Raw genomic sequence first — 24,400 nt, 5'->3', positions numbered from 1 at the left:
GAACTCGTTACGTTGCTTCCTAACTATTCCAAATATTTCAACGAGCTTCGACCCGAAGTACGTGAAATTTTTACCAGCACACCTCATAAAAATTCGAATCACTCGAATGATTAAACTATCCACGAATCGTACTTTTCGCACTCGGGAATGCTTCATAGGTAATCGAATTTAAAATGAAAATAAATAGAAATTTAAACAAAATTTAACCACGAAATGGTAATAATTAAAGAATCGAACAATTAAATTTTACTCCGCCGAAGAGAATCTGTTGTACGATCGTTGATCGAGCATTTAGTCGAACGATTCGAGGCAACGAATCGTGCTCGATCGGTTAATTCGCGAGATTGGATTACGAACAGATAGGGAGATAACGCGTCACGGATAAACATTTTCGACAAAGTCGTTACATAAGACGTTACGTGTCGTCCAATCCACGGCCACATGTTGCCACGTATCGACGGAAACCGTCCATTTCCGCCGATTTCCGCCGATTTCCGCCGATTTTCACGGAAAAATTCATTTAGCGACGATCTCGCGAATAAACCGCGTTCTTTTCCTCGCCGGCAAAGGAATTTTAATTACCCGTTAAGATAAGGTGCCATCTGTTGGCATAAAATTAGCATTAATCGATTGGTAACCGATTCGTGGCGAGGTGGAGCAGCGACCACGGTACCCTCGCGACCACTGCGTTCGCATCCCCTAACCACGGATCGAAGTTGCTTCGGTGTGAAGAATGAAAAAATCTTCGAGTGTGGTCGGAAAGTCCGAGACGGATTTCAATTTACGTTGCGATATATTTACGCCGGATAGACAGGGGGCCCAGGTGAATGAAATACGAGCAACGGCGTAATTGGTTTTCCAACCTTTCGCTAATAGAGGTAACAGAGGAGCAGATAAGTAAAACACGCGAGCCCACGACATTCTTCGACGAGGGAACAATTTACAAATTACCCGATTGCGTGAAGCTAATCGCGAGTTACGTACGATTGATCGCGGAACGGTATCCGATTCCAGAGCTGAACAGCGATTGTTAATCGCAAAAATATTAAACATTTCGATGGAATGCTGACTTATAATTGCGGCTCGATAAACAGAGGTTCGAGATCGTACGAACGCGAAATGAATAGGAAATAATTGGTACAACCTGCATCGAGGTGAAAGAATCGTTCTTGGAAAATGGAAGATGTTTAACCCTCTGCATTGCGAGAATTTTTCTTTTTCCTTTCTTTTATTTTCCTATAGCAATTTAAGCGTTTGACCACCATGATCGTGTTAACACGGTTTCGATCTTAAAGTTTCCTTAATTATCCGACGTCGAATTACATTATTTCCCGAATTTTCGTAAAATCGAGAATATTAATTACGAATTTCGTAAATTCGAAATAATCATAATCTGCGTCGCAGATTAAAGGTGTCTCTGTAATCGCGAGAATGGAGAACAGTGTTGTCGTTTAATTATTTTTTCTTTTTTCTTTTTTTAAACAAAATGTAATTGTGTAATAAAATGTAAATACAAATCTTGGTACACGAATTATTCCGAAGTATTTCGCGAAGATCGATCGTCACTGCAATGTGTTAGATCATTTGGTTGTAGACTATATAATAGACTATTAATATCGAAGAGTTATATAACAATATGAGTAACAACCGTATAGCAGAAATTCTGTTTATTTATACACAGTAGACCACGAAAATAGGATCGCTATTATTCCCAAATATTTACGAAAGGATCTTTATAACACGATAAAGGGTCCGAAGATGGTTTGGCGCGAAGTTTGAAAATCATTGGTCTTCCTTTAATGGATCTCCTTTACCGCGTGGTTATCCAAGTTTACGATGTAAATCGTAACCCATAGAGATCACAATTATTTGGATGATACAATTTATACGATCCGGTCATTCACTACCATAAAAAGGAAAAGTTCGTTCTCGTCGTTAAAGCAGAAAATAATCTCGACGTACGGTTATCGATTAATCAAGCTTTATTTCATTTAATAAACGCCATCTAACTTTTCACGTGCGAAAAATGCATTCTAATTAACCCATTAACCGTGAACGACGAGTTAACTCGTCGCGAAGACCATCCGCGATAATTTATTTCTTCGCTGATTCCTCGTTTTCAAACACCTCTGATATCTTCGTCTACTCGAATTAAAGTCGACCTAACCGAGCCTAATCGTTCCTCGGAAATTTTAAATCAATAAACATCCTCGTCTCTCTCGCGAAGGTGCTGAAAAATCGAAATATCGAATGTACCGATAATATCGATAAACGGAAAAACGAACGCGAATACTTGAATTCGAGCAAACGATCCAGATAAACCTCGATCGCGATCAGACAGGAACTATTCGTCGTGACTATTACTCGATTCATACTCATCGAGAGATACACGGGGAGGAAAGCAAGAAACGCGTGAAAAAGGAAGTGGAAAGAAGAAAAAAGGGAGAAAAGGGGGAAAAGAAGAAAGGACCAGACGTAAGACTCGTACTCCACAGCGAACGTAATTACAGATGTCTCATAAATTCCGAGTAGTTATCGGGAAGGAACGGCGAAGAATCTGGTAAAAAGCAGCGCGCCATTTTCTCGGATGCCGATAGGATCGCGCGATTTTTCTCCTCGACTTCTCGTCGATGGTATAACCTCTCTTACACAGGCATATCGCGCGACTGTTCTCAACGATGGCAACGTACTCGGCATAGGCAAATCGGCGACGATCGCGACGTGTGCCGCGAGACTTGCACGAAAGCAACGGAGTTGGCTAATTAACGGTCCAAGTGAAAGTCTCGCGGCCGTATAATCGCGCGTAGAAACGATAATTCGTCCCGTTTGCTTTACACGCGGTTCTATGGGAATCCCGTGGACCACGCTTGTGCCCGCAAGCGCGTAAAATACGACGAGAACCCCCGGCATTTGCAAACTGGTCGCCGACCACCAGTCATCCACCGTTTCTGGACCGTTTCTGGACCATCTCGGATGGAACGGGGCTTCCGAACGGTTGGCGCGGATCACAAAGGTCCAGGCATCGCGGAAACAACGATCAGAAGGGTAAGACGGCGATTGTGCACCCGACTGGACGGATCATCCCTCTAAGCTGAGAGCTGACTCGGACGCAAGTTCCGGATAATCTCGCTACCAGTGGCGAGAGATCATTTACGAATTCTTGCGGAGGAGATATTTCGAACTCGTGGAAATTTATTCCGATTGCGCGAAAATCAGCTATACCCTTCGCGCCACTCACATTCCGCGTAATTTTAACCCTTTGCACTCCAGAGGCGACTCTCAGTCGTCATTTAATCGGATTCTAAAGATCGATGTTAATTAATATATCAAATTTAAAATTACCTAACGATGCGTGGAATGTCAAAGTAAAATAATTCTACGTCTCAATTTGCATACGATTTTTTATTTACTATTTTAAAAATATCGTCGACTTTATGACAAAGTTTTCGAATTACTATTTTTCTGTAACGAAAAAGTCGTCGACTGCAAAGGGTTAATTTGCACGAGGGTTGCACGTGTCCTAGAAGCTTTGCCAATTTTATCGCGAATATATAGGGAGTCATTTTTTCGTTTTAAAGAAATACGCGAAGATAATTCTTTACCTTCTTTAAAGATTAAAACTATTTTGTTCTTGCCACGAAGACTTCCTAAAATTGCGTTTTGTCGCCTATATTCTAGAGTTACCTATGAGTAGAGTACACCTATGTAAATAACGACGTTGGTTTAGATCAACGGATTCTAGGAGCAGAAGCTTTGACAAAATTGGAATTCAGTGAAAATAAACAAATATGCTATGTTACCTAAAAAATGATCAGAAAGGAAAAACTGTGCCCTCCTTTTCACGGAACTCGACTGTTTCGCTGTAAAAGTTCTTAGTTTTATCATTTATTGGAACAAAGCATCGGGCACGATTCGGACCATAGAAAAGTTTACGTTTACGGTTAATATTAAACAGCTTGGAATATTTCTGCGCCTCTGGAGTATCGCGATGCCACGGGAATTTTATCGACGGAAGAAACCGACCCGATAAAAGAGAAAATTACGAGTCGAAGGATAAATTGCGAACGATACTCGAGACATTGTTCTCACCGCGTATTCGCATTCAGCCTTTGTGCAGAGCCATCCGATTTTATGCTTCCGTTTATATAATGCAACGAACGTTTAAGCCATAAAATACGGATCTAACCCTCGATATTTGCAAACTGGTCGGCAGATCTTGCAGAAAGCTCGAGCTAGGGGTTGAAGAACAACGCGACCCTTCTGCAGAGACACTATTCTTTCGAATCTGCGCACTCGCTCTGATTGAATTCGAATGGCGATGCAACGACGTTTCTGGAAGCCTCTTTCATCATCCCGTTCCTTTTCTTTTCACCCGTTTACCGCCAACGTAATTCGAGAATCAAGTATAAACCGATAAGACTGGTTACTAAAACGAGACGGCGAATTTTTTTCCTTCCCTCCCTTTTTTCCCTTTTTATTTCTCTCCTTCCTCCTTTCCGGCCTTACACGGCACGTCGAGAGATGCCCGATGCAAACGCGTCGACGCGAGAGCGAAGCGAAAGAAAGAAAGAAAAATACTTTGTCTTTTCCGTTCGCTTTCAACGACCGGGTGCTTTCTTTATCTGCCAGAGATAATGCGCGACTCGTTCGTTATTCTTGATATTTCGCCAGAAATAGTTCGTTACTCAGTAATCGAACCCCGACTGCGAATCCAAACTGGATTCTCACCGTTTAATTATGCGTAATATATTCCTTCGCAATAACGGAAGTCGAAAACAATTTAACAGCTTCTTTTATAGTTGGTTACGAGCACCTCTGTCTCGTAACATCATTTTTCCAACCTTGGAACTTGCCGATATACTCTTCACCCTTCAAGGACAACGTACGATTTTCCATTTTGCGTAACGTAGGTCCGCGGGATGAATCGGGAACGAGGATCGCTTGCCAAACGCGAAGAAGTTCCCAAATCCGAGTTCCCTCCCATGGTTACCGTTACCCCTTCATCCCATCCAATTAGAACGAAAGCTCCTTTTCTACAAAAAAAAATTCTTAACGAGTAACAGACGACTATCGCAGAAGATCCAACTTCATCCCCCGCGTGGAACTCGCAACGTCCCAAAGATAAAACTAACGAACCAAGGCTTTTAGCAATTGAACGAATATCCGAAAAAAAAGAACGCGTCGATCCCAGCCCGTTTAACCGTTCAATTCGCTCGTTCGTCCGAAAACAAACGGACCAACCGCAGCCTCACTGCGTATCACCCGAATAAAGCCCAGAAAACGCTATCTATACCTGCTCTCCGAAGCCAGCTAAATGCTAAACCACGACTATCGACGCGTCCAACGCGATGGTGAAAACAAACGCGACATTTCCAAACGATTCGATAGCACTCTCGCGAAAAACAAGATAGACACCCCCGGGCGTTAGGACCGAAGCGCTGAGGACATGTCTCACCCGACGAGCGTGCAAGCGCCTCGTAGGTACCATTGCGGCGAAGAATCGGCAAACTGCCGGGTTCTGGCCTCGTCCACGATTGCAGCGACCAACGACGAACGAAGAAACGAAAGGAAGATACGACGCGATGCACTTTGCTTTCTTCCAGCAAAGATCTTGGCTCGCAGTCGAGCGTGTGCACCTCCGACGACCTCGTTGCCTTTTCTTTTTATCTGTGCCTGCTTCCTTCTCGTTCCTCTTCTCCTTCGTCACCGTCTTCGCAGCTCGTGCTTCTCTTTCCACGAATTGATAAGAGGTGTATCGGACCGCCAAGAAGACCGGGCCCATTCCACTCTCGCTGCTATTCGATCACCTCCTCCTTCGGTAATCATCGCGTCACTGCCATTGTCTCCGATGCCATTACGGTGAATCCAGTGGTGTCAAACGAGAGAGAAAGAGAGAGAGAGAGAGGGGTGTGTCTGGAAACGCGTGCACCAGAAACGATAACCGTTTCTCGTTATCGGGCCGCACGGTCCCCTTTCGCCGTAATTGTAGATGCAACGCGGGCCCTAATTATTGCTGGCACCAGATAAGCTAGGGATCGACTACGCGTTCTTCTGGATGCTTTTATTATTTGCCATTCGACGTGGCCATTTATTCGCTCGATTCCAGATGGCCGAGAAACTCGTCGCGGACGAGTGCCATTTTCGGTTAAATTTCACGTTTTGGACACATCGGTCGTGTCTTTCGGTATAGACAGTGGTAATTATGGCTGATTCTCGGGCAATGGAAGTACGGCAGGCGGATGGACGAAGATGTACTCGTTGATGCAGTTGCATCGGCACAGAGGGTTTGGTTGGTCGCTCGATGCGTTTAATTATGCGATTGGCGTCGCTATTTTTGCAGACTGTCGATGCTGTGATCAAGCACGGTGTTAAAAATTCCTGGAACCCTTCTGCTATATAAATAGCGCATTAACTCTAAAACTCCTAATTAGCGTGCTTTTTATCATATTCCGCAGAACTTTTGCCATCTCGGAAAATGTAAATACCGCACGTCAGGCGATTAACGCGAAGAATCTGATAAAAATCATCGGGAATGCAACAAAACGCTAGAAATTAAGAGTTCTAGTAAATAAAACTATTTTTCACGGAATTAAGTGTTACAAAGCAAGTAACAACTGGAAAGCAACGACTGTAACAGTGAAAATAGAGACTAGAAATTATCCATTGTTCTTATCGTTTTAACAGATTCGATCATTCCGAGTCATGCTCGGTACAAAACTATTTCTTCCCACGTCTATTATATTTCGAATGATAAAAGTCGAAACGAATACAGGCGACAACCTTTGCTCGAATTTATTGCGACGTATTTCACGAATTCCACGGCCTTCCGTCCGAGGAATTTCTCAATTGAAATTACTTCGCGTGTGCGTCACCGAAGATGACTAATGACGAAATGTAAACGGAGTTTTACTTGGATAAAATCGCCTCGACGCGAGTCGAAACCGTGAACGCTTCTGCTCGCGAAAATCATCGCAATTAATTCTTCTTTTCTCACGCGCAATTACTTGCGCCCGATTACGCAAAAAATATGTTTTTCGCCTTCGAATTACGTCATTTTCCTCTTATCAATGAAACAATTACGTATTTCGAATGCAGTAACGACGCTTATCGTTTATGTAGCTTTAATAATATTTTACGCGTACTTTGATGTTAAACCTGCCGAGTATTTATGTACTTATGAGTTACAAAATTCGCGTATTTATATAACAAGTAATTCGAAGCGCGTGATAAATAACTGAAATCAATTTTGAAGCGACCATGAGACAAATCGATTTCCCTTTTTATTCGAATTTTAAACAAGGACAGGAAATAAAAGGTAAATAATATTTGCATAACCTTTTGCGTTTGGAAAATAATAATATATATCTCATTATTGTCCAGCGTATTCTTTATAGATTAGAAGCCTCGTTATTGCAATTTTTCGCAAACATATTTTTTACAGTTGAACAGATTCCCGTGACTTTATTTATTGGCCTTACTGACATATCGATACTTTAGTGGCATGGCATAAAAGGACATAAATTTGTCAAGCGGTCATGCGCCCGGTCACGGTAGATAAAGTATGTTACGTGAACCTCGGGAAAAGTGGCACAAGAAAAGTGAAAGATGTTAAAAAATTAATAAAACGCCTATTATAAAAAGTAATTTGAATTTATTTAAATTATTGGACACTTTTCTCGCAAAAGGGCATAAATTTTCCAACCAGTCAAATAATTGACCACGGAAGGTGAAGAATGCCGTGTACGAATTTCAGGAGTAATCGGGAACCGAATTAGCAGAAATATCGAAAAATCGATCATACGTATATCAGAGAAAAAATATATCATATCCATAATCGAGCTTAACGAAAGCAATCGCGTCGAATGCAGAATTTCCAATAAAAATTGAAAAGACCAATCATTCGACGAACCACGCGATATGGTTTAGCTATAGACAAAAATCAATCTAGAATATAAGATACAAATAAATAGTTCATAATATATAAGTTCCTAGAAGCAATGTTTTATGTAAATATTCTCTCTATATAAATATACTCTCTGGACACTCTCTCAGGATTCGGGTGCAGCTGTGGATGCGTCTTAGAGGGGTCGGTTAGTCCCTGAAGAGAAGCATTAAAAGAAACGTATACCTTCCTTATGAAATAAAAGATTAAGAAGAGAATATATGTATATCGTAGTTATTTCACTATTAGAACCCGTAATCCCAATACGATATTTAACATTAAAAGGCCATTCTTCGTTCGTGCTCTTCTCTATACACACCTATAACCTAACCTACAAATTTCTCCGTTTCCACGATTTTCTTTTTCCGCTCCTCTTACTTTACCTACTTTTACTTTTCCCCGTTCGATATCTTTTCAAAATCCGATAGCCTTGAAAATATTATCGAGCACTCGACGTCAACAGCTGAATTATCTTTCTCGCTGGTGAAAAAAAAGAAGAGAAGAAAGGAGGAAGAAATCGATCTACTATCCAATTGCCGTGAATCGCGTTTCGTTATATCCTAATCTAATCGGAGTTCTCATAACCGGAGTCGAAGCAATCGGGAATTGAGAACCCCTATGACGGTTCGCGCTATAAAACAGACGAAACCAGATGAGACGAATAAATAAACGTTCGCGTACGATAGAAGAATTGCATTTCTTACACTCTTGCGGTGCCCGGTTAAGAATAGGCGTTCGAAACTATTTTAAGGGCGACGCAACGCATTGGAAGATAACGCGATTGTCGGCAGGTAAAACGCATCCAGGGAAATAAAATGTTTATTTCGTAATAAATATATAAATTTAACGTTGCAACGTGCCGAATACTTTCCCAAACAGGTCCCGATAAGGCGAGATATTTATTTATAAGCGCAATCTGGCGCGAGAATCGTATTCGAGGAAGTATTTGTAGTAATTGATAATTAGCCGAGGGAGCTATGCGTTAATAATTCATCGAATCTCGATCCACCGACTCTCGAACGTCGAGATGATCGTGTGAGATAAGTCAACGGATGAAGAAGGATGAGAGGATGCAGAAAAAAAAAAGAGAGCAAGAATGGGAAGAATTCGTAGAGAGTAAGACGATCGGTAAAGTAGTCGAGATGAAGATTTTTACTGGAATACTTCTATGGAAAACTTCGCCAGTTAGTTTCTACGACCGTAACGAGAAGTTACACGAACATTTCTCCGTCCGTGGCAAGCACGAAACAAGTGAAAACACGATCTAATTTTTTTACCTTCGACGACTCCGCGCGAAGAGTCCGGACGCCATATTTGTTCGATCCTCGTACGATCTGTCTCAGATCGTTAATATTGCGTAACGAAATTTCTATTCCTTTTTTCGCTTTAATCTCGTTAAGAGAGAAAAACTAGAACTATGTACGCATTAACATTGACAGTGCTGTGCTTTCAAGGTAACTTTTCGTTATTTCGTTACTTTTTCTCAAGATTGTACATCGCAAGATACTCTTGCTGATAAAAGCGAAGAAGGAGAGTAACGATTTACGAATTTTTGTATATTCTTTATCTCTCGAGGTGTAGGTATAGAAATTAAGAATAGGCTTTGCACGAGATATTCGAGGAAAAAGAAAATTGATTATGTATCGGTGCAAAGGTGTTATCTCTTCGTTCTACATTTCATTTTAACATATACCACGGTGATTATGAAAGTGGCCCAAATCGGTACGTTTCGGGATATTCGAAATTTCTTTCACTCTCGCAATTATTTATGCGTATGTTATCTCGAAGGAGACGAGAATTTGTTTTATCTGTACATTTTACCTGTACATTTTACTCGATTAGAACTACAAGAGTTAGGACTGTACGCTTCTTTTGCCCGTCTACCAAATAAGACTACACGCCTGTGACTCCTTTTACGCTTTCTATTTACCTTTATATAATCGTTTATGTGATAAATGACTTTTTGCAAAGTTTGCATTTTTTTTAAGACGAGTTTGATACTTTATTGCCAATCAACATCTTCATTGCGCTTTTTACGCGATCTTTTTCTACGCGGTACACTCTCACCGCGTAAAAGGAATGCCAGGTGTAGAAAAGCTCCGAGCTACGAACGATACGGATAAATTCATCGAAGCTTGTTCCTCTATCGATGGACACTGTGACATTCGCGTAAAAATTCGCGATCACTCCGATTCTTACCAACTCTGCCGATAAACTATACATCATACGTTATCGCGAGCAATAGCTTAACGGGATTTAATTCCAACGGCGATTCGCTGCAACATTTTCGTCTATTTTCCCTTCGCACGGCCTTGTCCCTTCCTCCTTCGCTCTATTCCACTCCGTTCCTCTCCTTTTCCCCCCATTTTCTCCTTTTTCCCCCGTTATTACCATACGGGAAGGCAAGAAAAGAGATGCGGATTCGAGCTTTCCAGCCGGTCCGACCTGTCGGCGATAAAAACATGGAAACTGAATCGCGAATAAGCAACTCACGACTACATTGTCGGCTGACTACGGGTACCCGCAAACCGATTTTTGATACGATCTCCGGCATTAATTACTATTCGTAGATGCCCCGTGGCAGATAAGAGATATCTGATTAGTTAGCAGCGGACGACAGTCGCTATCTGCCTTGAAAATGACAAAACGACTAGATATCTCGACACCGGTATACGCCTATGTACCTCGTATATTAAGTACGCCGCGTGTGATATAATTTGTCCCACGAACGTAAGTAGCTTAGCCAACGAACGCGATTCAAGCGAATCGAGAAACTAACGAACCGCGTTTCTTTCGGGTAGATGCAGAAGAATCCCAGTCTTTGGAGTTTACAAGGCTAATCTCTCGTTTCAGGTAGCTCTACGTGCAACGCATTATCGTTTCGTTAATCAGTTTTCGCGAGCTAAGCATTTCTTTCGCCACGGAAGAATGGTCTATGTCGGTGATAGATATTTCTCGGAATTTTCTGCAAATTTTTCGAATTCTTTTTGTCTTCAAATTTCCAACGGCCCGGAAAATTTTGCGACGAATTTCACATATTTGAAAAAATATAAATCAAAGTTGAGTATAGATAAGATATTTATAGCGTTATTTCTGTAGAAAGATTAGAAGAAGAAAAAATGATTATCAGAGGCAAAAGTTGTCTCATATTTCGCGCTGCTTCGAGGATATTTCAAAATGCCGTATCAACGTCGATTATTAGCAGGATCTATTTAATAGTAAAACTACCGAGCTAAAGCGTGCGTTTAAATATAGTACACGTGATTAGGTATACATAATCGAAGCAATTACGTAAGTGGTCTAACTAAAATAATCCAAGAGAATCGAATTTTTCGCTCATTCCGTATTACACGCGTTCATTTTGCAACGATGTAGCTTTAATGCCGAAGGAAATGATACTTTTAATCGAGAAGTACATACGCGCAAGATTATTTTTAATCTATTAACCGCTCCACGCGATGATCGCTATCTCGATTTAATATACGTAACGATTTACATGTGCATTTACGAGAACCTTGGTAAGGAAGGCTATTTCAAAACTGTCACGGGATTCAGCGATCGGGACGAAATAAAAATATTTATACGAATATCCTGCGCTCCCGCGATCTTTTAACTTTTAAGCGCATTTAAAAAGGAGAAGGACATTGAACGCGCCGTGATGCAAAACGTTATTACGACAGTTGTTCTCGTTTGTTTATCATAATAAATGCGAGTCTTTATGAATGGAAATATGTGCATGGAAATATCCCTTTCCAGCTTTCCACGCGTTTGTCGTTTCAGCGCGGATAGAAATCGTGCTCGTTGGTATCGGCTGAAGAAACGAAAGAAACTTTTATTCCAGCCTCATACTTTTACGAGCAATACGAGCGACATATAAAGAGATGATGCACTTATGCGTGAAGACAACTGGTATCCAGCGTCACTTTCCTTTCGTTTTGCCGTGTACGAACTCATAATGAGTCAACGTTTAATTCTTGGCACTGCGTTCTCTCCGTCGCCGGCAAGTACCAATTATTACTTTGCTTGCTTTCTTGCCGTTACGCAACCTTTTACCCTATTTTCTGCCACATACCAAGAAAGGAAACGATCTCTATGCGTAGGATAATTCTGTCCAACCGAGAAGCTATAACTGTAACTATGACTGCAACAATTTTCCTCGTAAAAACATCGTAATAATTCGTGCGATGATTAAAAAACGACATAAATGATTATAACGGGATATCAATCCCCTAGCCATCGAATAGATTCAGCAATAAACCGAGCTTCATATTAAATGCGAATTTTCCACGCGAATTTCCCGCGAAATTCATCCGAACGAAGGGTCGCCATTCCGGTTAATCGGATTTCGTCAAAGCAAGCAAACACGCGTTGATCGAAGCGTTGGGAAAGACGGAGTGTTAAAGAAAAACGTGGAAGAAAATGTTTCACAGGCAAATTTGGCGTCTAATCCGGTGGCGCGCAGCTTCTCTAACGAGCACCGTATACGGGCAATTCGTGCAGCACAGAAGCTTCGCTGGCTCAGGAAAGTGATACGAATTAATTCGAAACGCGAAACGCGAAACGCGGAACGCGGGCCGAAGAGAGCCGCCGGCTGCGTGGCGTGTCGCGGTGTGGAGCGGTGTGGAGCGGTGTGGCGCGGTGTGGCGCGACTATCTAAGCCAGCAGCAACAGCAGCGAGGTTGCACGAGCAAAAAGTGGAAAGGCATAAAAGGGAAATATGGCGAGGAAATTTTCCCGATCGTTGGGGAACGTGCGCCGTAATTATTTTTCAATGCCACGCGTCCTGTTAATGGACCATTCCGTCGCACGGTTACACTTGTTGTACGACGATAAAAGCAATGATAAGGTTACCCAAATTATCTCACTTTCTCCTCGCGCGCTGCGACATCGCTCGCGATATATACGAGTCCGCGAGGTTTTAAGACAAACTCGGCTCGTGTACAATTATCGTGACCGTTGCTCTTATTTTACTCATCGCGACGTTAATTGCCAGCATCCATTACGGCCTGAGCAGGAGAAAGCGATAATCCGAGATTCGAGCGCCGCTTTTGTTCGCTTTTGTCGGAATAACCGAAATTCACGGGCGTGAAACGAGCCGAGTAGCCCGCGAAACGGAAGATGCTTGGAAAGCAGGAGGTCATGCCAGGCTGTTACGTAGGCGTGAACAGAGGAAAGAGGGACAACGAGATTCTTGTCAATTTTCGCGATCAAGCGCGAAGAATAAACCGATCTCCCGGCGAAATGAAGAATTCTCGCGCAGAAGCGACTGACCTCCATTTTGAAAAATTGCGAATAGTTTAAAAGAGACTGAGGCCTCTCGCGTCGAACGAAATAATAAATTCAGATTTTACGCTTCCCGACGCTGGTAAGCGCGCGCTCGCGATCGTTTCCAGTCTCTTCGTGCGCTTCCAATTAATTTACGTTACCTATGTTACCAGCGATGACGGTTTATTCGCGTGGTTGCATCGAGAGACAATTTTTCCAAATCTTTTCCCCATCCTGCGACACGCGAATGAAATAAACGTTGAAAAATACCGCGAAATCTTTATCGGCTCGAGAGATTTTGATTCTTAAAACGACGCGCGTGATAAACGAACGATGTAATACAAACGTCTTTGTACGATACGTCGAGCTATTAAATTTTAGCCAGTAATTTTGGAATCCGAATTTACGGTAATTTGTGAAATTTGTAATTCGCTCGATTAGTTAAAAATTGCCGAAACAAAGCGATCGATAGACGCTCGTATTATCCACGCGATAATTGAAAAGAATAATACTTTTCGTTGCAAGTTAGACATCACTCGTCGCGAGTGATATTTTATATAGGTCCTCGTGTAAATCGGATCATCTCGCGAGCTTATTATCTTTTACGTAATTTGTATTACGTGAAAGATAATGTAAAATTTCTCGACGTTGGAAAGGAAAGGCGACTAGAGAAAAATTCCCGTTGAAAATACGATTGCCCGATGTACTATGCGACGCGATTGAAACCTCAAATTTGGATCCACGTGAGAAAAAATGGAAACTAAATTCGATACGCGATAATCCGGATGCTGGAAATACTATACGGAAAATAAAAGAATACCGCGTGCAACTATTATATCAAGTTTCGTACCAAAAACTGGCGCAAAATACAATGCTTGACAAGTCGAGATCGGTATTCACGGTTAGTGTACGAGGAAACGAGAAGCACGTGAACACACGCACGAGACTTTGCCGACATTTTAAAATCGATTGGATTCGAGGCACGATTACCGGTGCTACAGTTACACGTTACGTAGTGCAATTTTCTCGTGGCTCGACTATCTTCGGCTTTTCCATGCGATATTACTATTTTCAGACGCTGCGAAGAAGATTACAAATTAGATCGCCGTGTACGTCGGTCCTCTCGATCCTAAAGCCCTAAATCCATCCGAAATGATTCATATCCAACGCGCATAAATCACCCCTAATTTTAGATTAAATCATTTCGTTCAAAAACCTTGTTTCTTCGAATATTCCCACCTCGGTCTAGCGAATTCCCTAGACTTTATTACTATCCGTAACTTTATCTCCTCTTTTCGTATATCGATCGAGAATAGTAGAAAATTAGCAATATTCTGCGTATATTACTCCGTAAATTACGATGTATTAAGATGTATTAATTAATCACGTAAATTTTTATTTCCGAACAACTCTTCGAAATCATGGAAGAATTACAATATCCTGTTTAACGTTGTCCCATACTCGAATGAATTTCGGAAAGTATAATTCGGTAGGTAAAAGTAAAAAAAATGTAAAAGTATCGAGTTCCCCTTCACTATGTGTGCGCGCGTAGTCCCTAGATTAAGGTCCCTAGATTTACGGAGCTAGCACCGCCAAGCGACGAGTCATTTTTTCAATCTAGAATCCAAGACACTCGTTTAATTGCACGCTTGGAAAATTCGAACGAATCGTGTCGAATTAAAGTGCATCGGTAATTGTTTTTAATGCGTATAGACGCTTGCAGCGTCAATACTCCGCATGACAAGATTAATGCGATTACTCGTTCAGGTAACAGTGACACGGTGTGAACTGCCCTTGAGTGGCTGCAACATTGGCAACGCCGCAATTCCGTGTCACACTCTGCCGACAACAGCGACGATTTGAGAGTTTTCCACGTGAAGAAACTCGCATAATCTCGTAACTTCAGCATGCACACTGCGGTACACCGTGTATCCGCAGTATTTACATATGAATAAGTAAACATCTCGGCCAATTAAAATAGCGATCCAATGAATCCGACCGAAAAACGCTAAAAGCACGATGTTAAACTTTCCACGATGAAGTCGAAGCGGCTGATGTTTTCACTTCGGTAGCCCAGATTAAGCGTTTTTAATGAAAGTTTCGATAAGACCATTTTATCGAACTGATTACCACATTTATACACAAAACAAAGCGTCTACAACGAGCCGAGATAGATACCCCTTTACTTTTATTATTAATTTACCAAATGGAAAAGTTACCATGTAAAAAGCGACGATGTTGTTTCGAAAAATATTACAGCGTTTTTAACTGCAAATCAAGTGCAAAATACTTACGTTTGTCTATGGCAAATGTCGTAGTCGTTGATTTTCGATTTAACTCGAAAATAATTAATCATCGTGGATTAAAGAAAAAATCAATTAACGGCTTTTCAAATTTCTATGCGCGTAAAATTAAGCTGAATACCCAATCAGTGGCGTAGAAATTTTTTACACTTTTCCATTGGCCTTTAAACAAGTATTATGTAGGCCTTGGCTCGAATATTACACCTACGATTAATCATACGCTTTCACCGATTATCTTCCAGCAAAATCGACGTTTTAAAATAAAGTGGACGTACTTTCGATTGTTTACTCGGGCAATCTATTAAGAAATTTCTTTTGGAAATAGAGTCACGTTTCGCTTCATTCGCGTTATAGATCGAATACCTTTGGAAGTCGAGTGAATTACTCGATTTGAATGTGTCATCGGCAGTTGTCGAGAAATTAAGAATACGATCAGACGCAAAAAGCGATGAAAAGAAATTTGCCGCGAAGAAAGTTCGCGTTCGTTCGATCGTGCGCTACTCTCGAAACAAAACACAGTGTAAATTCGAATCCAAGGGGACTCCGAGAAACAAACAGGCACTGTCCGTGATAACGGTGCGTTCTAAATACCGGTCGTGAGTTTCGAAGACGAAATTACGTAAAAATATTCAAAGTACCGAAGCCGAGATCAGCGATGCCCTCGCAGGTCTAAATTAATTGGTATTGTGTTATCCGAGAAAACGGTACCTGCCATTTATACAGATTACACGTAGTGTAAAATGTCTTTCCTCTGGGAATGATTACTAATTCATTATGCGTTATGCAACAAATGATTGCGTGTACTAATGATGCGTTGTGTAAGTTTACGCATAATAAATATATACAGGATACATAACGGTGTATTTTACGCCGTGTTATTTTTGCCTTGTGCTTAGAAAAATATACGTTGCCAGATCTTTCTTTTCCGTTTCTAGCCTTATTAAGTATCGTATCTCGTAACGGCTAGAAAAAGAGGAAAGGAGATAAAAGACGAATGAAAAATACGCGAAGATGCTTTTTCGAAGATCAACGCGGATGATAATTTGGCAATGGATCGTTTTCATATTTTTAACCGACGCGACGATGGTTACACGAACGAGGAAGCGGACGCTTGAAAAGTTAATCGAACGGATAGATCGGAAGAAATGGGATAAAAGGAAATGCTGAAACCAGACTGAAACAAAGGAATTACATCATCGGCGCGCGCATGGAACGACAACGTGCCTGGTTCCGCGAGAAAGTGAGAGAAAAAAATATCGGACATAGCGATGGAAAATTAAAGGTGTTTTCGCGAAAGGAAACGCGGTCAGGGTGTGAGTCAGGCAAGGCAAGGAAAGAAAGCCAAGGCAACGCTATTTTTCCCGTAGAGACGAACGGATGGTCGGAGTATACGAAGGAAGGAACGAACGAAGCAGCGAACGGATGGACAGACGAAGAGACAGGCAAGCAAGCAAGCAAGCAAGCAAGCAAGCAAGCAAGCAAGCAAGCAGGCAGGCAGGGAGGCACACAGGCAGGAATACAGGCAGGCATAGAGGCTCGTAAGGCGGACGAACGGAGTCGGCTGGTCGAGCAGCCGGCCGGCTTCACAGCAATCACTTGGCAACGTCGCATCGTACACCGGAGGATCTATATCCCGAGCTGGCGCGGAGTGGTGTAGCGCGGAGCGGTGTGGCGCGGCTCGGCTCGGCTCTCGGCCGCGCTCGGCATCGACCACGTGACTCACTACCACACGTTATCCGCTATTCGACGGATTACGACGGGCCGATTTTGCCTGCTTTTTCTCTCTCTTTCTCTCGCTCTCTTCTCGACCTTTCTGCACTTCCTCTGGGTTCTACGCTATCACCGGTTTGTATCTAGGAATCTAACCTTATCGATCGTCACCTCGATCGATGCGTTTAGCGGAGCTTACTCGCTGTTTCCGCGTTCCGCCGCGCTTCGTCGGAGAGAGTTAGAGACCGTCGCGTGGTCGGACGGAACGCAGAAACGATGATCGTGACACAGGCCACGAACAATGACGCGATTAACGATCGTGTTCTATTCTGATTCCGCGGCTCTGGCTCGCTCTCGCGTCTATCCGCGTACCGACACGATAACGTCGCTGATGGACGACGTAGATTTAATTACTCGGCCCGTTCATGTAGAGTGTAATGCCTCGCGATGGATACACCGTGGTGGATGATGAATCAGTTATACAGCGGCGAGCTGCACGGTGCTGCACGCCCACGCAAAAGCGAGCCAAGTTTCTATTTCGCTACATGTGCCGCGCACGCGACTCTCTCTCCTCCGCGCGATCAGTCGAGAGCCCCGTCGGACGGCGAGACGTGCCGCGCGCTTGTCGCGTTCTATCTTATGTTTCGTGTGCCTCTACAATTTCCTTGGCGACGACCTGTGGATACGTCTTGTTTTTCGATACGCTATTGCATCTCGTTTAATACGAGAGAATTGATACGTAGGAGACACGCGAGAGTGAGGTTGCCTGCCGTGTCGTTTATCCTTCGTTCGGCGAGCCTGAAAGCGAGTCAAGGAATTCGTTCTGGAGGCTGTTATTTTCGAATGTACCGCGTACTCCAGCGTAGCACGGAGAAGAGTTTCTAAGATCTTATTTACGAGCTAATAAAACATATCGTCGCAGGCGGATTACGAGCAAACGTAAAAGCGTATTACTTAAAAGTGTCCTTATCCTATGCGAAATATGTTCTTCGTATTTACCTAGTATCGCGCGCCGCTTCCGTTCGAGTGGGGATATCTTATGGAAATCGTATTCCGTATCGCGGAACGATAGATATCGTTAAGAAGCAACTCGATAACTACTTGGTTTTATTCGTTCCGTCCTCGCTCCTGCGAGCCCAGAAGCTCGTTCTATATTTTAATGACGCAAAAATTCATCTCTTACCGCCGTTTCATTGTACCAGACTCGAAGGAGTTATTTGCGAGAACGCGAATCCCCGGCGAACTCAATAGAATAAAGGGTACTCGTGCTTATTCACTGAACGAGCTATACAAAGTTATCGCAATTTTACGATGGAAAAGGAGGAAAACTCGTTTTCACCGGCTACCCGAACTCGAAACCGAGATTACAAATCTTTCTATTCGATACAATAGGACATAGGCCTCGACGCCGCTGTTACGTGAGAACACATCCAAGTTTCGTGTCATCTGTTTCGAATTAAGTCCATCGGTTGTTATGCAAGTACTCGCCTACTGTGTATCGATTGCCCGTACAAAGCAATAGAATATGTATCATTACGCAACTTCTTATCGAATGAGAGTTGTCTAATAGTGTCTAAAAATGTTCCTATCGTTTCCACACCGTACGATAGCAACAGCCTTCTTCCCTCACTTGCTACTCGACTAGGGAACATCAGCCTCGTAACGATTCCTCGCTTATGCTCGCTTACGTTATTTCTCCTACGTCTGTGTAACAGCAAAATCGTTCCTTATGTCATAAAATGCATAACGTTGAGCAGACTGGTTTATTACCATGTAGCTATACACTGAAATCGAGCAAACGTGCGAAATCGAGACAACGTTGGCAACTTTGGAATTTCAAATGACCAAGTTTAACCTAACGACTGACCGATATTTTCTACGATACTCGTCCTTCTTTCCATCGTAGTCGCCAAATAATTCGTGTTTACCTCTATGAACGAGAAAACCTGTGCATCGTCTCACGGATAATACACGTGCAAATGCACAATATATAAACGCATGATACTAATTCGTATTTGAACAATAGTATTCGATACCGAGTATTTTACGACCGCGCGTAAAATTCTATTCTCATTCGAATTTCCATATTTTTAAATTCATTTCCAGCAATTTTATGCAACTCGCGTTTATCTATTTTACGAATTAAATTTACTTACGAAACGAAATAAACTAATGAAATAACATGAACGTTTATCCAATATTCCTACGATGCGAAGGTTGTCCATGCAAACTAGCATAGTCTCTCATGCAAATCTAGCACTGCAGTGTAAGAAATATTAAAAAATCGACTAATGGCCAAATTTGCAATTACAATTTATAACAAAAGTCGTCGATTAAACGTAATAATTTGTCGCTACTGAAATTAACGCGGAACTAGGATCCTTTGTCCTAAATCACTCGCGCAAAGTGTCCCTTTTAGCGAGGAGATTGCCAACTTCTAGTTTGTAAGTGATAAATATTCATCGCAAAGAACGAATGGAATTCTCGGAAATAAATTCATTGCCAAATTCCAATCTACCAAGTAAAACCTAGTAAAACCTAGCCAACGCGAGCTAAGAGAAAATAACGTGCACAGACCTATTTACAAAATCCTGAGACTATCGAAAGCTATAAGATTCTCAGATATGAAACCCACCATTACACCCAACGACTAGCTAGCCGTGCCTCTAGCGAAAGTGTTAATATTGATAGAGCCACGAGGAACAACAGACAATCAGCGAGATAGTTTTAGGCAGCGTGTATCTAAGCGTGTATAACGGGAGGGATCTTTCGAAATACGAAGAAGAAGGAGAAGAAGAAGAAGAAGAAGAAAAGGTAGAAGAAGATGGAGGAGAACAAAAACAAGACAACGAGGAAGAAGAAGAAGAACAAGAAGTAGGTATCTCAGGTAGACGAGCCTCGAGATAGGTTCGGTAGAAACTGGAAGAAGCTGGATGCAAAAGGTTTCCTTTAAGGGAAAAAAAAGAAAAAAAAAAAAAAAAAGAAAAAAGGGAAAACACGGGGAAAAAAGAGAAGAAAAAAAGAGCAGCAGGTGTCGGCACAATTCAAGCTTTCAAAGGGAGAGAGCTCTTAAATTTTTTAACTCAAACATAAGGACGGATGATACACACAGTTCCTTTCTTCTTCGCTCATTCTTCGTGAGAAGATTTTGAGTATTTCCGTGCACGCGAACGGGGACACGAAGCTATTTGAAGGATTACATAGGAATATGTTTATGTCGAATATTAAACGACTAATGTATGCTCGCGAAAGCAGCACCGGTGCAAAAGGACTGCTCAGAGCGGGGCTATAACGATGCTATTTCTAGTTACGATGGACAACCGTGCACGACATTATAAATTTCTAAATGGCAGTTTCGGAGGTTTTAGAGGAAATGATACGGAATTCCGGCACGCGAAAGTTCAGTGGGAAATAGTGAGAAAGTTATTAAATTGATAGATTAATATTGAAGCTATCGAGAGGGGGCTGAATGACTGGCTTTGAATATTTTATTTTTCGCGATTTCTAAAAATTTACACGTAGCTGCTTTTGGGACAATTAACGTTGATTTTCGTTTAAGTAAGAATATAATTGGGAACGTTGCTGAGGAAAGGACACATAAGCCAAGAAGCCACATAAGCGTCAGAAATTTGAGTTCTAATAGAGATCGAGCGAGTAAACGATATCGAAATGCTAAATTTTATTTTTAATATTTTTATGTTATTACATTTACATTTTAGAAGACTATTTTTAGACCCTTGGCAATTCATTAAATCCATAAACCTATGGATCCTTTTTCTCGGAATCCAATATAATTCTTTGCTTTCCGCTATAAATATATTGTACCGCTATAAGTATTATTATTTGCATATAATACTTATAGGTACCTATCTATATAGATAGATTAGATTTATAGATAGAATATGCTTTCGGAAAAAATAATTATGACCCAGTTTTAAGGGGAATAGCTACTCGATATGTTATAAATTTTTTGTTCGAATAGCCAGCAAGGAAATAGAGAGATTTTATTGATAAACCCGAATACGTGTGAATCGTGATAACGTACGATTAAATTAATATCGCGGATAAAATTACACGATACAAACCGCGTGACGTCAATGGCGAAATTTGATTAGTTTTTCAATTCGTGTATATTTTAGCATTAAGCTCTTTTATTACAAAATGACCCTAGGATTAGTATCGAACATGGGTGTTTTTGAAAGACTAAAAGATATGGAATATGGAGGACATATTTCATAAGCTTCGGACACGAATATTATAGCAATTAATTGTTCGATATCTACATATTTATTCTTAATATTTAAAATCTATATCGTACTTGTGATATCATAAATTTTGCGATCTTAAAAATACCTAATTTGAATTCAAATCTCTTCAGCTATGAAAGATATAAGAAATTTCTTTAATTATTTTTACTCGAGTAAATCATTTACATAATTTATTCAAATTGTGTCCGTTGTATTAAATATTACCAAAATTATCACAATTATATTTAACGCTATACCAGCCTATACCGTGCAACTAAAACGATATAGAAGAAATGATAATAATTAAAGTGTTATTGTGAAAATAAATTATTATTTTCTTTTTAGTACGAAATTAAAAATTTTAGTGAAAACTCGACGCTGTTTATTGGCCAACCCGATATGGTAATATTTTACCTGAATGAAAGTCAACATCGATTTTACCAAAAATAGCTATAAGTAATTTTCAATAATTGTTACGCTAATATGTGATCCTACTTTAAAAAACAAAATATTCTGTTAGATATTAATTTCTTAATTACAATTTATCCCAAACCTAACCCAAACTTCATATCTATTGTACGAATAATAATCTGCTACCTTCTTAAGCTTAAAAAAAGAAATAAAAAGAAAACAATTATTCTGGCGCAACTAAATTAAATATAATATACAAAACGAAATAAAGATCCCTGTCTTTCGACCACCCTGTTGTCTTATACAACGAGATATTCAACGTGACGCAACGATAATATTATTTCAAATCGTTTCTTGATGCACCAGATGTCCAATTTCGCATCAACCGGGACGCTGAATCTCTTTTAGGCCGTTCATTAATTTAAAGTGACACATGTAGGAAACGCATAAACCATTTTTATTCTGCAATCGGCTTCTATGTGGGATCCCATGCGACCTCAGAAACTCCCTGCCTCCTTCCACTAACGCAATCCTGTCAGATATCATCATAACGCGAGTAAAGCATTTCGAATATACTCCCTCTAAATGACCTATATTCAACATCCACTGCTCTACGTCTAATGATACCTAAACTTCAATTAGACGTATGATAAAAAAGATACTAAAATTTACACGATACCCACGATTTTATTACATCGCGAAAACTGCGTAAATAAATAAAAATTTGTTTCTATTTTAAAAACCAAGTTTATTCTTTTTGAAGAAAAATAAATAAATAATTATACATTGTAATATTCAACGTTGATTCACGAATCTCGACGCGTCGTGATTCGTAATCGTATATCTACATGGAAAATAAAATAAAATCGGAAAATACACGCTAAAGTACGAAATTCCAAAGTAAACAAAAAATGGCAACATGGAGGCTGGAGGAAACGTATATAAAACTTTCACCCGCGTAATTCCTCACTTAAGAGGTTAATTGTGCTAAGCAACTATAGTAACAGTTCCATTTACTTTACATCTTAACTCCGCGACCAATGTGTGCAACATGTGCAGCAAAAGTCTGTATATGCACGGGCTACGCCGCCATATCGAGGTAACGAAACGGTGATCTTTGAATCGCCTAAATAAATAAACGATACGGTAGAAATTGGACGCTGAACGAGAACAAGTTACCCGTTCGTTGAATAAACGGCGTAAGATTAAAATAAGAAGAAAAAAGTAAAAAAGAGAAAAAAAAGGAAAGAAAAAAGAAAGAAAAAGAGTGAAAAAGGACTTACCCTGCATTTTCAGCGGCAGCAATGGACATGTGCCTCCTCTCATCGAGGATGGCTGTGGCGTCAAATTGCCGAGGGAGATCCGTGGTAATGAGTTAAGAGTCACAGTCGAGTGTTCTCTTTTTACACGATGTGCCACCACCACCACTAACCTCTTTTCACCACACCCCCGCACAAGCAATAATGCAGATAACACCACCGACGATCAACGAACGCACCACTATTATCACCACTGACACTATTGCAATTCGTCAATTCGTGAAATCTTTTCTTCTTTCTTCCGGAAAGAACGGAAAACCCGTGTTTCTCCGTCGAATTCGAAAGCACAGAGAATCAAGTACCTAGTAACTCGCGAATCCGCAAAAGAACGAACAAAAAAACGTAATATTTCGCTTCACTCTTGGTCACTTCGCGTTCCGTCCCGTGTTGATCGGAAAAGTGAAAAATCAACGAAGACGAATAGTTTCCTTTCCTCGACCGACACTCACTGACCGAACACGCGTTCTTAATCGCATCGTCCTATCGTGTGTTTCCTCTTCGTTTACCGACATTCGGAGTGTCCTCTACGATGGAATTGCCACGTCACCGACACAAGATCACACCGTCGTGCAAGAGGAATAATAACGAAATTAAGTACACTTTGTTTTCTCTGATCTTCTTGGCACTTTACGCGACTCTTCTTATCGACCGAGCACACTGTCGTTTCCTTTTCGCCCTCGAACACCAGGTTCACTTTTCGACACGGCACCTTCTCACTCGTTCACGTGCATGCCCAGATATTCCTATCTCCTTCTCGTTAACCGTATGCGTAATCTACCGGCGAAGAATAGAAACCTTAGGCGTTCCTGCTTTTTTAGCTCGCCGTTGTCACTCCTAAGGAACGATCGGTTTTCAACCTACTCTCCAAACGTCGAATCTCCTATAAATATTCAACGACAGCCAATTCTCGTGAAGAGGAGAGGACGTTTCAGTTTCAAACACGTCTGAGAACTGTTATTTCTTTTCGAAATCGTCTTGCAGCGATTGAATTGTCGAAGATTCTTTCGTCCTCGACGAATGTCCCTTCCGTTGGATATTGCAGAGATCTTCCTATTCTTCCCAATCCTGTTAATAAACAAAAATAATCGTTAAATAAAGTCAATTATGCGATTTCTTTGTTATAGATAATGAACGTACGAAAAAAAAAATTATTATTATCTAAAATATCCGAAAAGAAAACGAAGAAACTTTTGACGCGAAGTT

At 41.1% G+C, this 24,400-nt stretch overlaps 1 protein-coding gene across 7 annotated transcripts in view; it reads right to left on the bottom strand.

The window, feature by feature from the left end:
- The window catches only part of LOC108556082 (nuclear receptor coactivator 2), a 220,903-nt gene that overhangs the window by 194,533 nt on the left and 1,970 nt on the right, over nucleotides 1–24,400 (bottom strand). For all 7 annotated transcript variants that reach the window (XM_017912056.1, XM_017896792.1, XM_017896710.1 and 4 more), the window contains exon 2: nucleotides 23,162–24,262. In XM_017912056.1, coding sequence (XP_017767545.1) covers nucleotides 23,162–23,190 — 29 coding nt within the window. In that variant the 5' untranslated portion in view covers nucleotides 23,191–24,262. The remainder of the gene's footprint in view (nucleotides 1–23,161; nucleotides 24,263–24,400) is intronic.

This window comes from Eufriesea mexicana, unplaced genomic scaffold (assembly GCF_001483705.2).
Source record: "Eufriesea mexicana isolate 0111107269 unplaced genomic scaffold, ASM148370v2 scaffold4744748300, whole genome shotgun sequence".
In the NCBI taxonomy this organism is placed as follows: Eukaryota; Metazoa; Arthropoda; class Insecta; order Hymenoptera; family Apidae; genus Eufriesea; species Eufriesea mexicana.
This window is presented reverse-complemented; position numbering and strand designations above follow the sequence as displayed.